Source organism: Aethalodelphis obliquidens, unplaced genomic scaffold (assembly GCF_003676395.1).
Source record: "Aethalodelphis obliquidens isolate GAN/ISIS:26980383/991018 unplaced genomic scaffold, ASM367639v1 scaffold5, whole genome shotgun sequence".
Taxonomy (NCBI): domain Eukaryota; kingdom Metazoa; phylum Chordata; class Mammalia; order Artiodactyla; family Delphinidae; genus Aethalodelphis; species Aethalodelphis obliquidens.
The window spans coordinates 32,493,896-32,509,853 of record NW_020837949.1 but is presented as its reverse complement, the minus strand read 5'-3'; the positions used below and the strand labels follow the sequence as shown (position 1 = coordinate 32,509,853).

At 37.7% G+C, this 15,958-nt stretch overlaps 1 protein-coding gene across 2 annotated transcripts in view; it reads left to right on the top strand.

The window, feature by feature from the left end:
• CAPZA2 (capping actin protein of muscle Z-line subunit alpha 2) overlaps window positions 1-3,714 on the top strand; it is a 56,693-nt gene extending 52,979 nt beyond the window's left edge. Inside the window, exons 8-9 of one of the 2 annotated variants that reach the window (XM_027102122.1) lie at window positions 1,408-1,470; window positions 2,180-3,714. In XM_027102122.1, coding sequence (XP_026957923.1) covers window positions 1,408-1,470; window positions 2,180-2,320 — 204 coding nt within the window. In that variant the 3' untranslated portion in view covers window positions 2,321-3,714. The remainder of the gene's footprint in view (window positions 1-1,407; window positions 1,471-2,179) is intronic. The other variant, XM_027102121.1, reaches the window with a different exon arrangement.
• The last annotated feature ends 12,244 nt before the right edge of the window (window positions 3,715-15,958 follow it).

Genomic DNA, 15,958 nt, shown 5'->3' with positions numbered 1-15,958 from the left:
ATTCTGGAAATTTTGAACTTGGTTTTTTTTCCCTGCAGAGGTCTTTTCACACATTCTTTTCATTGAACATGCAACTATTTCTTTGCAGAATTTTTTTGTCCCAAAGATATTATAATATGTTAACAGTGACATTTCTGATAAACATTTGTTTATCAAATGTGTTGTATACCTAAAAGCATTAGTATATTATAAACATCAACTGCTAATATTTAAAATTAGCTAACTTACAAATATTTTTAAAACTTTATTTTTAATTTAAGAAAGCATTTGATTTAATGTTAAGAAACATGTGTGAGTGTGTTAGGCCAGATGCTACCTGAAAAGAAATGAAAGCTGTGGGATTTTTGGATTTTCTTTTCTTTTTTTTTTGCTTTTTCTTTTGGTTTTTTTCAAGTTTTCATTAGCACTTAGGTGATTTCTGCTTTCTTGCTAAGTAGTGTTCTTCTTGCAAAATTGCCAGGAAAGATAATTACTAATGTCTGGTCTCCACTCAATATAGTTCTATATCGTGAGTATATATGTAATATTATTTGTGTAACAAGATACTTAGTATTCTTTGAGGAGTTTGACATTGAGTAAAGAGTCTTCCTAAGAGAGATTTGTCTACAAAATTATAGACTGTGGAGTTGTGAGATCTCGTCATAGTAATTAAACTTGACTAATACGCCAATTTGTACTGAGTGTTTTAGGAATTACCTTTTCACTTTATCTTAGAGGATTTTCATTGTTGTTTTTACTATTTTTGGATAGAAAAAATGTACCCATTATATAAATACATATGTAAATATATATAAATAATATACGTAAAGTAAGGTGTTAGATAATTTTACGTCAACAATTGTTAACTTTTAGTGTTAGGAAAGAAGCAAAGAAATGCATTATATCGGAATAAAATTCCAATATAAAATTTTTAAAAAAATTTTTTCCAGAAAATATTTAAACACTAAAAAATGCACCTTAAACTTTAAAATATGCTTTTTCTAATTGGTAATATTTTTTAAATGTATCATTATGGTGGTAAATATTGTTCAGTAAATATTTAGCAATATAGTCATTAACTAGAAATCTGTGACTAACATCTTACCCGTAAAGATTTTTGAAATGCTGTTAAGTGTTATAATTGAATTTTTCATCAACATGTACTATTAAGATTTTGCTTTCCTTAACCTGGGAAACACTAAAGCCATGCTCATTCTGTAGACTTTTAAAACATTTTTGCCTAGTTCCCCTTGAATTTAGAATAATTGATCTTACAATATTTTCCCTTTGTCATAATATCCATCTGTGTTATTTATTAAATTACAAGAAATCATTAACCATACATCTATTGACATACCTATTTAAAAGTAATAGTGGTGTAGTTTTAAATTACTATTTTATTTACTTTTGATTTTGGTTTTCATTCAGAATGAGGTGCAAACAGCAAAAGAATTTATAAAGATTGTAGAGGCTGCAGAAAATGAATACCAGGTATGATTTTCAAAAATACTGTATAATCTATATTTGCTTGTAAATAATGGCACTGAAATTTTAATTTCAGTCATAAACCTGAATTTTTTCATTGTTTCACTATAATAAGATACAGTCTTTTTTGTGTGTGTTTTGTTTGTTTTAGTTCAAGGGCAAACTTGTGAAAATGTAGCTAAAACTCAGTTTCAGCTAACTGTAATTTCTGAGTATTGGTCAAAATAGGCCAAGATTTTAAATGGTTATTTTGTTTCTGATTGGAAATTCTACTTTAGGAGGTATTTCCCAAAGCATTTGGATTATATGTGATCTCCTTAGATCATATTTCATTTTGTACTCTTATACATTCTTTACCTGCTTCTAAATTGCACTCTTGAATTTAAGCATTTAATTTGTGTATTGGACACGATTCCACTCCTTGCAAACAGTAATTTGTGAAATTGTTCTGAGAGAAATAGATCCAAAATGAGGACACACAGATAGTAAATATAATTCATAATTTCATTTTATTAAATTTAATGATTCAAAATGATTATAAGCTTTTAGCTGCTTTTATAAATAGCTTTTAAAACCATATTGGGGTTTTTATTTGGCTTTTTAAAAACAGTGAAACAGACTGCTTAAACAAAGATGTTTCCTAAAACATCTGTGTGTTTTATACATTGTTCTGTTCCTTTTATTTCTTTAAACTTTTAACTACTGTTTTTCATAGACTGCCATCAGTGAGAATTATCAGACAATGTCGGACACTACTTTCAAAGCCTTACGTCGACAGTTGCCAGTTACACGCACTAAGATTGATTGGAACAAGATCCTTAGCTACAAGATTGGCAAAGAGATGCAGAATGCATAAGATGAACATTGCATGACCGGATCATTTTAGTGTCTTTGCGTTTTAAAAAAAAATCATTGCAAAAGTATTCAGAACTGTCAAGCTACCCAGTCAGATGGGCTGTTGCCATTTAAAATCACTGTAATTAATTAGTTTGGTTAGAGCACAGAGCTTAGCTAATCAACCATTATTTTTTATTTCTTTTGTTCAAAGAAGATTGAAAATCAGTTTAGTTTAAATGTCTTTTACTTTCCTTTATGCCTTTCTTTCTTACAATGAAGACATGATTCCTCTAGTTTAATGTCAGAAGTTTTTTGAAGTGTTTCAAAAATATTTTACTTACCGTAACCCTAAAATTATTGTCTTTTGGTTTATGAAGTGGGTAACTTTTGATATATGCCCAGTTCTTTTTAATGGGGTCAATAATGGACATTCTAGTTTAAGGTGGTTGATGGATTTAGCCATATATGCTGCTAAAGAAATTGTCTGCCTTTTCCCCCTTACCTCTTTCATTTATGTAAGATTGAGATTAGAGGGAAAGCATTTTCTATATCAATTGTGTTTAAACCTTTCAAGAAGGTTATTTAGCTAGCTTAGTGTTTAACTAAACTTTTTTTAAAAAAGACCAAGGTCTAATGCTGTTTTGAGATTCTGAATTAAATGAAAATACTTATTTCAGAAATGCATTTAATGCTTTTTTCTTGTGACAGTTATGCAAATTAGCTTGGATTCCATATGTCCCTGAGTTATTTTTATCATAAAGCCACAAATGTATTATAACAAGGCAAATTGTAATATATATAATCCTGAACTCATGACCATGTCTCAGTTTATTTTTTTCTTGGATTGAAAAGTACTAAAATTCAATGTGACATTAAAATGAAATGAGAACATTTCATTTTATACTATTTATTTGAGTATAAAAATCACTTACCAGTGAATCATATATACTATTTTAAAATACTTTCTTTGGATATTTGTGATTCTTAACTGGTTGTAAATTAGAAAAGTTGGGAGTACGTGTGGTGTGCAGTTAAGTCTAAATTTTTCCATCTTCCTATGCATCATAAGCATGTTTGTAATATTTTAAAAAATACATTTACTGATGGTACAGGAATTTCAAGCCTGTGGTGAATGTTAGTATTTACTATAGGGAGGGTGGATTTGTGGTTTCATTCAGTTGAGTATTGCTTATTATACTCCAGTGGAATCCTTTCCTCACATACTCCTGCGGATGTCTGGGCCTGGAAGTGTTTTTTTTAAAAACACCACTTTTATTTTGTACAATAAAATATTTCATTAGCTTGAATTGTATAGATTTTAAAAATTCTCTCAATGAAAGCATGTTGTTTAATTTCTTCTTAAAACTCACAGTTGGGCTTTGAAAGCATTGAGAATATAATATGAAATTATGACATTTTTGGTTAAATCATTTTTTCTAGTTTTAAAATACAAGTTTTGTCATATTGAGATTCCGGAAGAAAATGAATTAGCAGTGTTAATTATTCTCTTTTTTAAAACACGTTTTCAAAGGTCTGATAATGATTCTGAACTAAACACTAGGTGAATCTTTAATTGATTAGCTTAATCGTGTCAACTAGGCTATCATGGGATTATATCCCCTGAAGGTCAATCACTTTGGCTCTGTTTTATGACCTAGAATGCTATTGTAAAAATATATGTAATTGTTTTTATTTTATTTTTTATTAATTTTATTATTTTTTTATACAGCAGGTTCTTATTAGTTATCTGTTTTATACATATTAGTGTATATATGTCAGTCACAATCTCCCAATTCATCCCACCCCCCAACTTGGTGTCCATACGTTTGTTCTCTTATGTAATTGTTTTTAAGGTGATGTGCATGTAAAAGGTCATATTTATCAAAATAATTTAGAGTACAGTCTGAAATAATGGTTGTGCTATAGACTTCGTCTTCTATAGTCTAAGAATAGCATTTTATTAAAGTGGAAGAAGATTAGAAACACAAAGTATCCTGAAACTCAGGGATGTCTTTTTAATAGGAGTCATAATGTCTACTGTGTTGAATAGGCCAAAGTGTGGAGATAAAGGCAAAATTAGAACAAAATTAGGAGGCTGCTGCAGGGATCCGGTGGAGAGAGAAAGCTGGCTTGGCCTGTGGTGGTAGCTGTAGGCTGTAGAGGTAGTGATATCTGGATATATGTTAAAGATAAAAGCAAGTGTATTTGCCAGGATTGGTTGTGGAATGTGAGGGATGTCAAGGACATTGTGGGGGTTGAGAAATTGGGGAAGATTCAGGGTTGGGGAGGCCTGGGAACTTGGTTTTCAAGGGGGAAATATCATGTAGCAGTTAGATACTGGAGATAGGAGATAGAGGAGTGCTCTGGACCAGAAGAATGGGAGAGCAGACAGACCTGGGAAACATACTTTGATAGCCAGGCAAAATGAAGGACTACTCAAAGTTAGTGATAATCTAATGAGACCACTAAGTATGACTGAATGTTTTTCTTCAGCCATGTAAGACTGCGTGAGTGCAGGCACAGAGTAGGTGAATTGGATTTAACCAAGGTTGTGGTTTTACCAAGTGAGTCTGACTGCCCCCATGAAGAGGGGCAGGGTTTTAATGATAACCTGGAAACTTCAGCTAGGTAAGCGGGGAAGTGCGGACATGAGAGGAGAGGAGGGATAGTGAAAATGTGGCACCATCAGTGTATTATAGGTATGTTTAGAAGGAATGACCTGGAAATGTAGGAGGTAGGGGTTAGAGTGATATGCTTAAAATTGAGAATTTGAGGAGTTAGACTTACCTGTCTTGACAAGTATGATCAAGGGGGTGACTGGCTGAGTAAGAGAGGAGAGGAGTTCAGGAACCATGAAGCCCGGGCTTGCTGTGGATGTTGCAGTCAAGAATTACGATAGAAGTAAATGTTCTGACGTGATACATTTGACAGGTATTTATGAGGTTTTTCCTCATTTGGGATTTTGGAAACTAAAATGGGGACAGGAGCATTAAAATGGTATCCTGGAAGTTCTGGTTCATTACAAATGTTCTGGGATGGACTTCCCTGGTGGTGCAGTGGTTAAGACTCCAAGATTCCACTGCAGGGGGCATGGGTTCGATCCCTGGTCTGGGAATTAAGATCCTGCATGCTGTTCAGCACGGCCAAAAAAAAAAAAAAAAGCACTTCCTTTAGGAAAAAAAAATGTTCTTGGAAAGTGAAATTCTTAGGAAAATAATTAAGGACAATTACAGATAATTCTCTAGCATTGGGGTGGCCCTTTTTGTGATTAAAATCATTTTTGACTTTTAATCACACCAGAAACTTCGGGATAATGCAAGATCCTTTGAAAATATCTTCCATACTGATCATCAGTTTACGCTTTTGCCAACTAGTGGTTATAAAATATAAAGGCATATTTTGCCAAACACAGGAGTTTGGTAATGCATGTATGTTATTAAATTTCCTAAGAAGAGGGTGTATTTCTGTTCACTTCTCTACGGAAGATTATTTAAAAGCAGAATCACAATGTACGTGCTATTCCTAAGTTGTAGTGTTTTGGGCCTGAAACTGAAAACTTTTCAACAAGGCTCTTTGTATAGGCATCTTCAAATTTCACTTTCTGCATATTATGCAAAAGCTTTATTGTAGGATTGGCTAGTAATGCTAGCTATTAGAGAATATGCAAAATATTCACTAATTAAAATAACCAGTTAAACTTTTAAGGCCTAATTGGTATTAGAAATTAATGTCAGGTCATTCAAGATTAATCACACTGTGTTCAGAGGACTGTTCTAGGCATTGTAGAGTCAGGAGAATATAAAATTGTTTCTTAAAGGAGTCTACAAGGTAGTCATGGTACTATAGCAGTGTTTTCTAATTTTTTCACATCATAACCTGTATGGAAAAATGGTGGTAATTTTAAGACAGTCTGGGAGAAACAGATGAGTCTGCTTGCCAGCTGTCCTAGGGTTGAGGGGATCAGAATCTTCATACACCTTGAGCCTATTTAGGAAGGTCTGTAAAATACTTTAAGGTTGTTTACAAGATGCACTTCAAGCCTTACTTACCAAAGGTAAGTTAAAGGTAAGAAATCCTTCTAAAGGGATGTCAGGCCAAGGAAGTTTTCCTGGAAAGGACGAGTTTAAACTGTACTTCACACTTTTTTTTTGTAAGTATGCATGTAACTGGTAGGCAGGAAATCCTCTTGTATTTCATCGAAGCATCAAAATACAGATAACAGCATATCACTCTCTCTGGTATGTCATAGGTCAAATAGCGTTATCCAGTTGAAAACGAAATCTGACTTTGTTTCTTTCTTTATACATTTCACAGTACAAAATGAAGTCAACACAAAGGGTAAAATTTTAAATGTGTTCTTATAAAACTGGAGTATGACTAATAAGATACTAAAGCATTTTTATCTCTAGTTTTGGTATAATCTAAGAAAATTGTACTAGTTAGTTTAATGTTAGTTGTAACATGTAGTGTTAAAAACTCGATGTTCATTTTTTTTTTGTAGTGTGACTATCGGAGAACTAACATTGTTTGTCGCAAACTGACTAGAGAGCACATGTGTCACAGATGTCAAACCAGCCTTTCATTCTAATAACATCTTCACTACATGAACTTAAAGCTGTCTGATTAATAGAAGACTGTTAAGGAAACAAAGTTGGTTGGTATGTCTTAGAAGATGATTTCTTCGGGAAATTTGTAGAATGGCCAGCTCTTAAACCAAATAAATATCCAAGGAGTTCTCTTACTAAAAGATACCCCTTAAAGTCTTCTTGACTAAACCACAAAAATCACTGCCTTCCTCCTTGACTTCAAGTTTTGTGCTGCTAACTTGCTAACTTAGTAGAATCTGAACGCTGATGCAGATCTCTTCCAGATTTCTACCTGAAATTGAGGCCTTGCCCCTTGTTTCCCAAAAGACCGTTAAAGAGGAATATCAAGGAGCTACAGGTCTCTTAAGTAGAGTAAACACTAAGACTTTAGTTCTTTTAGACTGCACAAGAAAATACAGATCAGTGTTCAGGACACTGAAAGTATCTCAAATGAGGAAAAGGCAAAATTTAAAGAAAGGAAAATCCTGCTTGCACCGCTTTCCCCTTTGGGGCCCCTTTACGAAGGAGAAAGAAAAAGGAAATGACAGAGACTTGGCAAAATCTTACACCAGTCTAAATATCCAGTAACAAAGAATGAATACAGATACCATGGATTGTTAACAAGGTAGCATACAGCGTTTAAAAACTTATTAGCCAGAGGTTATCATATACAACAGATTATAAATATTGAGAGAAAAAAGCAAGTTGCAAAAAGGTAAGTACAGTTTTGAGTGTAAGTTGAAAACCTCTGAAACTACGTGTGTGTGTGTGTGTGTGTGTATTGTTTTATGTTCAGCAAGTGTATACAGTAAAAAGCTAAAGCAGGATAGTATATGTGTTGGGAGGAACATAGGGGAGTGGGGCCGGGGAACAGTATAGAGGGATTCAGTTGTGTCTGTAAGATTTGTTTCCTAAACTGGGTGGTAGGTATATAGGTGTTCATTACAGCATAATCCTTTTTTTTGTCATTTAAAATATTATACAACTTACATTGACACATTTGGGACTTTATGAAAGGACTCAGTTTGAAGGTAATAAAATGTCAAAGGTCATAACCATAGAATAAGTTGAATAAGAAGTTTACTAATACCTCTTTTTAAAGTCATTGGATCAGTATTGTTGTATAGTGAATTTTATCAAACTTTCCATATTCAGATTATTTCAATGTTATACAAATAGATGGACATCTATTTTATGAGCCTGGCATAACCTTAAATAAAAAAGCACCAAAAAAGAAAACTGTTGATGAAATTTCCCTGTTTCCCTGTAAAGTTAAAGGCAAAATTCCTTAATACAATAATAAAGCATACTACATGGTGACCAAGTAGAATTTGTCACTGGAATGCAGTGTGTGTTCCTTGTTAGCAAATTTAGCAATGTAGCTCACTACAATAACATATTAAAGGAGAGAACACACATAATCCTTTCAGTAAAACATTTTATAAAATTTTATACCCAGTCCTGATTTTGAAGGCAGCATCTCAAATCAGGGGTGTAAAGATGAATTAACTCTATAAATGGTGTTGGGACAGCAGGGTGGCTAGCTGGAAAACGAGTTAAATTGGATCCGTTCCCCCACAAGTTAACACCAAGTTAAAATTGGATCAAAGTTTTATTGGTGTAAACTATCATGAAAGTTCTTGAATAAATCATGGTAACAATTTATAAATAATTTCAGAATAATAGAGTATTAGACAAATACTCTTATTTTTCTTAGGTTTTCTAAGACAAAACCTTCAGAATCCATAAAATAAAAATGTATTGGACTTCATAAAAATTAAGATTTTTCTGTAAGTTTAAAATGCTCTAAGCAAAGTGAAAAGACAAACTACCCACAGGAAAAAACATATTTGCAACATATTTGGCAAATGGTTACTTTTCCTGATGTCTAATGAGTACCTACAACACAGTAATTAAGAGTCCAATAGAATGTTGAAAAGCAGATGCTCTGAAGTCTGAGTCCCTGACATGGAGAGAGCCTTACCGGTCTTGGTCTGCCTAATTGGACTTGTTGAGAAAGGAACTTGTTTAAGCCACTGCTGTTTTCTGTTTGAGGCTTTTTTTTTTTTTTTTTTTATCACTTCTGCTCTCATCCTACACAGAATTTGGTACCAGAAGTGGCATCCTAACACATGGCATTGGCTAGAGGCAGAGTATATCAACAGGACTTCTACTGACATTTGAATACAGTACAATGTTCATATTACACTCTGTGGTGCAGTTATCACCTCTGCCTACCGGCACCAAATGCCACTGACATCTCCCAATCCTGAGACAATCAGAAATAACTCCCTAGAGGAAGGGAGTATTGATCCACTGGCTAGGGAGATTCCATAGGGCACAGATATTGCAGGCTGAAAAGCTGGTGACCCTTGCTGGGCCATGACAAAAAATAGAAATGCTTGTCTCTGAATACCTCGGGAAGTAGAATGACATGGCTTTAATAACAGGCAAGATGACAAGGAAGATTCTGAATGGTGACCTGTGCCCTAGGGCTGAAGATAGCTCCTCTACAAGCTGAGATGGAAGACAGAAGGAAGATTAAGACAGCTGTACTTAATCCCTCCTCCCACTTCTGAGATGCGTGTAGAGCCAAGCCCAGTTAAATTTCTTACGGTATCAAATCTTGCAAGGATTGCCATCCACTAATTACCGATCCAAAAATGTTCCCAAGTCCACCGAACCTGATTGTCAGGATCATTCATTCTCTCACTGGTAATTTATGGATTGCAGGTCCAAAGTGATGACATCAACCAGGCAAGGTTGAAGGCAGATAAAAGTAAGGGTATTGCCTTCCCACCCAATCCCATTGTTTGAGAAGGTGTATTAGTTTTCTATTGCTGTGTAATTCATTATCACAAAGTTAGCATCTAAAAATAATGCAAGTTCATTGTCTCAGTTTCCATGGGTCAGGAGTCCAGGTACAGATTAGCTGGGTCCTCTGTTCAGGGTCTCACCTGGCTAAACTCAGGGTGATGTCTGGGGCAGCAATCTCATCGGAAACTTGGGGTCCTCTTCCAAGCTCGTGGTTGGCACAATACAGTTCCTTGTCAACTGAGTTCAGGAATGAAGATTAATTTATTATCCAAAGTGGAGTCCTTTTTAGAGAGAAAGGGAAGCTTTAATAATTACATTGACAACAGGTGTAGACAGGTACCCTTCTAGGCAAGCTGCTGTGTGTGAGCTTTGGAAGCTATGCTGTGCAGCTCCAGTTGTATCCCGGAAGGATGATGGAAAATGAAGAACTTCCCTGGGAAGAATGGACAAGGGGTTCTCCCCAAAGAGTAGAATCAGGGGCTGCCCCATGGACTAACCAAAGAACAAATTCTACTGCCAGCGTAGGGAGACCTTGAGATTCCCGCCGAGTGGTATTTGATACGCAATGACAATATGTAATTTCCATTTTGTTCCATTTTTGAATTGTGATTCTGTTCCTGCACCTCCATTTTACAATGGGTGTATTGGAGCAGATAACATCTTTTATTGTTTGCTGGACAGTGAAAAAATAACATTTGTTCTTGAGGAGAACTGTAGACCCAGATGTCTTGGACTTCTGGCGCACTGCAGTAAGGGGATGGGTATTTGGGGTGTCACCCTTGGGGAAGGGTGAATATACTACTCTGTGGTAAGAAGCGTGCGTTTGCATAGGTCGAAGGGATAATCTGTGGCAGGAATAGCTAGTTGCCCCCTAATAACCATTTTTAGTGGCTCAGCCGCTCTTGCAGGATAAAGACTACAACCCCCAGCTTTCCTAAGAGCTATGTGACTAAATCCTGGCCAAGTGGGTAAGCAAAAGTGTTACTTTTTGTAGGGTAACTTCAGGGAACTTCCTTAGGGGTCCGAACCTACGTGCTGCCCTCTTGTTTCCCTCGTCCTGTTGCCTGAAACTTTACTGCCGCCATTTTGGGCCATCAGGTCCAGGCACACATGGTGTATAATAAACCCTGTTCTGCCCGAAAGGGGAAAAAGCAATTTGTGTTTTCTGAGCATATGTTTGGGATGTTTCTGAAATTTTCACCAGGAGTGGCTAAGGTGGCAGTTCCTGAGGGAAACCAGCAGGTGTCACTGTTCTCATTTCAGACAAATGGCAGTTCCGAAGGCTATTGAAAAAGGGAAATTAGATCACCATGTGCTTTGTCTGACCACGTGGAGCACCGGGACTTGTCATGACTTGGCTGTTACTCAGTGGAAGGAAACTGCTTATTCTAGGAAAGAAACATTTCAGTTAGCATGTGAGGAAAGGGCCCTTAGGATGTGGAAATGTTTAGCAATAAATTAGAATATTGCCCACTAATGCTTCAAGCCAGAGTACAGCCTTTCCTGTTTTTGAAGTCCAGGACTCCTTTGAAAATCTGAAGAAAGCTATGATCCCTCTCTCAGAAAAGTGCATGTGTGTCTGCACACTAATACTTCTTTCTCTCTCTTTTGTCTCTCCCTCAACGTACACATACTTCATACCATACAATTTAAGGGAGTTCATGGCCCCTATAATCTAGTGTTTCCTGATCTGAGTACTGTTCCAACATATTTTATAGAAAAAAAATGTGCAAAACTCCACTATTGGAGTTAAATTATTATTTTGGGGTGGGGGGGTTAAATTATTATTTTTTCATCATAATTCATTCCTTTAACAAAATTCCCTCCAACTCCTTCTAGTGCCAGACACTGTTGAGGTATTTGGCCATGCAGTAGTCAGTTAAACAGTAAGTCCTTACTTGCTAGGGGAGAGACAGGCCCTAAGCAAGCAAATAAGAAAACGCCAGGTAGTGATACGTGTACAAAGAAAGCAAAACGTATCTTCGTTAAGTCCACTTCTACTCCCAATGTCATCACCCTAACACAAACCACCTAGACTGTGGAAACAATCTGTTTTTTTGCTTCTACTCTTATTTCTCTTCAATCCATTTCCTATATGGCCACAGCGGAGTGGTCTTTTTATAACGCATATCTTGTCATTTCCCTTCCTCACTGAAATGTCTTCAATCCCCCTGGTTAACAGCGCTCTTGCCTGCCTCCTCAGTTTCACATTGTCCCACTCTCTTCTTCCCCTCCTAGACCCTCCCCACTGGCCTCCTTTCTGTTCCTGGAATGCATTCAGTGCTCTCTACCTCGGGCCATTGTACGTGCTATTCCCTCTCCCCTGGTTCTCCCCTCACCCCCACCTCCCCTGCTTCATCCTTCACGTGGCTTGCATTTTCTTTTCTTCAAGTCTCAGATCAAGTATCACCTCCTCAGAGAGGTCCTTCCCACATGACCTATCTAAGGTAGTCCTCCCTGCCTGCCCCCCCCCCACTTACTTCCTAACCAAGGAGCGTATTCCATTCATATCACTTATAACAGCCTCTCATTATCTTGTTCATTTCTATGATGGGATGATATTTGAAGTATTGATTACTTCACATTCCTTCACCCTTCCCCAAATCCCCAAAAGACACAAAGCTATAATTGCCTAAGGGAAAAGAGAGAGGAAACTGGAAACGAGGACAAATAAAGTCTTGAATTTTACATTCAAAGACTGATCTGAAGATTGTAAGACAATAGCAAATGTGTTGGAAAAATATTAACTGAGTCAGGTTTTCTTCCTGCTGTCAATGCCAAATGGCCCACAAATCTAAAATATTTACTATCTGATCCTTTACTGAAAAAGTTTGTATAACCCTGGCTTATACCTAAAAAACATTTATTGTTTATTTAAGAAGTCCAGGTGTAGGTGATTCCAGGGGTAGTTCAGCCACTCAATGATGGCAACACGGAGTCAGTCTTTTCTATTTTTTCTTTTTTTGCTCCACTGTTCATAGCATATAGCATTTTTGTTGTTATTGTTATTATTATTAGTTTGTTTGGTCTTCTCATGGTCACAAAATGGCTGCTACAGCTCCTAGCTTTGCAGCTGTTAATGAGAAAGAGTCTTGGACTGTGCATTTAGAAATTAGAGTCACCTCAGCCAGTGTGGAGTAGATGCTGACAACAGAAGACAAGGATTAGACAGTTGCACAATACTGCCAAGGCCAGCACAGACCAAATAGAAGCTTGGAAATAGATACTGTCTCCCCATTTAATGGTGAAGCCCATAATCCTAGGGCTTAGATTTAACAGTAGTGAGAAATAAGGGAAAAAATCCTGAATGTGTTCAAGTTAATCTGGATGTGACTAGAAATTAATCTGGATGTGATAGCACTTAAGTTGCTAAAGAAAATAAAGAAAATTTGTCATCTGTCACCCCTAATAGAGTGTCAGCTGCCTGAAGGCAGATATCTCATCTTACCCATCTTCTTCACTACTGTGGCAAATACTCCTGGCTACCTACCCAAATGCCTTCTTCCTTCCCCTTTCTTGCTTCTCCTTTCCCTTTCTACCCTCTTTTCTCTTCTTCCTTCCTTCTTTTCTTCTTTCCTTCCTACCTTCCTTCTTTTTTTCCCTCCCTTCCTTCTTTTTTTATTAACAGACCTCAAAGTATGTTGGGGGTGGCAATATGCCTTGTTAAAATACACATTTGCCCAGCTTCCTTTGCAGTCAGGGGTGGCCAAGTGATGAGCGGTAAACAGAAGAAGCTGGGTGGGCCTTCAGGAAATGTTCTTTAAAGGAAACGACTCTTCTGATTCTCTGTCTTTGGCCTTTTGCCCTCTGCCCTTCTTCATCCCTGGAATGTGGACCTGTTTCCTGGAAATGCTGCTTCCATCTTGCAGTCATGGAAATAAAAGCTGCACCCTGTACTGGAAACACAGCAGACCTGCAGAAGGAACCTGGACTTGGATGACCTCCTGGAGCAGCTTCATGAGCCCTAGACTCTGAACTCCGCTTTACGTGAGAAGCAGAACCCCCCCCCCCAATTTGGTTAAACCTCTATTTTTAGATTATCTGTTACATCAACTGACCACAGTCTTAAGGAGAACAAGCCTGAATCCCCAGCTCCTAAAATGGAGCCCACCATAGAGGGTTCTCAGTAATCATTTGTAGAATGAATGAATCAAATGCAGATGCAGCACTAAAACCTCATGCAGTCGATGGCTTTAAGGTAGCAACAGGGTGCAGAAGCAGAGAACAGCACTGCTCTGGAGGCCCCTTCACATCACTGTCTTTGTGAACAGCTCTCCTGAAGCCCAAATCAGCACAGTGTGGACACTGCCCCCAGGAATTATACAATAGGGGGCACTGTCCAGATCACCCCAAATGCACACACATCAGCTTTTCATGATTATCACGTAAATGAAAAAACGTCATTTAAAAGTTCTTGCCAAAGTTCTTTAAAAACTCATAGATCTTGGACTTCCCTGGTGGCGTAGTGGTTAAGAATCTGCCTGCCAATGCAGGGGACACAGGTTCGATCCTGGTCCGGGAAGATCCCACATGCCGCGGATCAAATAAGCCCGTGCGCCACAACTACTGAGCCTGCGCTCTAGAACCCGCGAGCCACTATTACTGAGTCCACGTGCCACAACTACTGAAGCCCATGCGCCTAGAGCCTGTGCTCCGCACCAAAGAGAAGCCACCGCAATGAGAAGCCCGTGCACAGCAACGAAGACCTAACACAGCCCAAAATAAAATTAATTAATTAAAAAAAAACCACCCTCATAGATCTCCAAGAATATCCCAGTCTGAGAGATAATGTCCAGAAGGGCATGGTGGCCCTGAGACTTTCAGTCACAAAGAGGAGGCCGCATAACCCATGAAAGGTGGGTGCCTCCTTTTAGCATATTTTATTGGTAGCCATGGGCATGATTTGCTGTCTTCTTCTTTTTTTTTAACTGGATTTTTTAAAATAAATTTATTTATTTTTCTTTTTGGCTGCATTGGGTCTTCATTGCTGTGCATGGGCTTTCTCTTGTTGCGGCGAGCGGGGGCTACTCTTGGTTGCGGTGCCTGGTCTTCTCATTTTGGTGGCTTCTCTTGTTGTGGAGCACGGGCTCTAGATGCATGGGCTTCAGTAGTTGTGGCACACGGGCTTCAGTAGGTGTGGCATGTGGGCTCTAGAGCACAGGCTCAGTAGTTGTGGCACACAGACTTAGTTGCTCCGCGGCATGTGGGATCTTCCCAGACCAGGGCTCGAACCTGTGTCCCCTGCATTGGCAGGCGGATTCTTAACCACTGTGCCACCAAGGAAGCCCTTAACTGGATTTTGAAAAAATATTTGTTTTATTTATTTATTTAGTTGCGCTGGGTCTTAGTTGAGGCGGGAGGGCTTCTTAGTTGCGGCACATGGGCTCCTTAGTTGTGACTCACTGGCTCCTTAGCTGTGGCATGCAAACTCTTAGTTGAGTCATGCATGTGGGATCTAGTTCGCTGATCAGGGATGGAACCCCGGCCTCCTGCACTGGGAGCGCATAGTCTTAACCACTGGGCCACCAGGGAAGTCCCTGATTTGCTGTCTTCTAGTTGTGTTACTTCAAGAGACAGAAAAATAAGCATGCCCCTGTGTGCCTGCCCTTGCTAAATGTTTAGCAACTTTCAAGTTAGAAGCCAGCACAGTTTATTTTGTTTATTTTTTTAGCTTTTCATTCTTAGTTTATTACGAAGGATAAAAGGCTGCAAGTATGTTAAACAATATTTGACAGGCTGGGACTTGAAGATTTTCCTCCAATGCATCACCAAATATTGATTTTCACATCATTTCATTTAGCAACATAAAGAGAACAAGGCATGTCTTCTAATTATCTCCACACATTCTGGTCCTAAAACCATGCATCCCATTCTTCTATTCAAGATATCTTGGGATAACACATAATTTCTTTCCAACAGAAATAACTATTCAAATAAATGTGTTTAAACTGATATGTTCACTTAAATTAAAAAATGGTTTCCAGCTGATAAAGGTGATTGTTCTAGCTGATTTGAGTGATTGTTCTCATGTAGGCAATTACAAGACCACAAAGAGAAGCCCATGAAGTCTGACTTCTAATCACAACCTGACTGAGGGCGTGCTCAAATGTGACAGTCGTTGCTGGAGGCAACCTAGAGAGAGAGCCTGCAAAAATAAACCTTAAAAGAAAATAACAATAGTGGTATTTAGAAATTCTGTCTCTCTCCCTCTCTCTCTCTCTCTCTCTCTCTCTCTCTCTCTCTCTCTCTCTCTC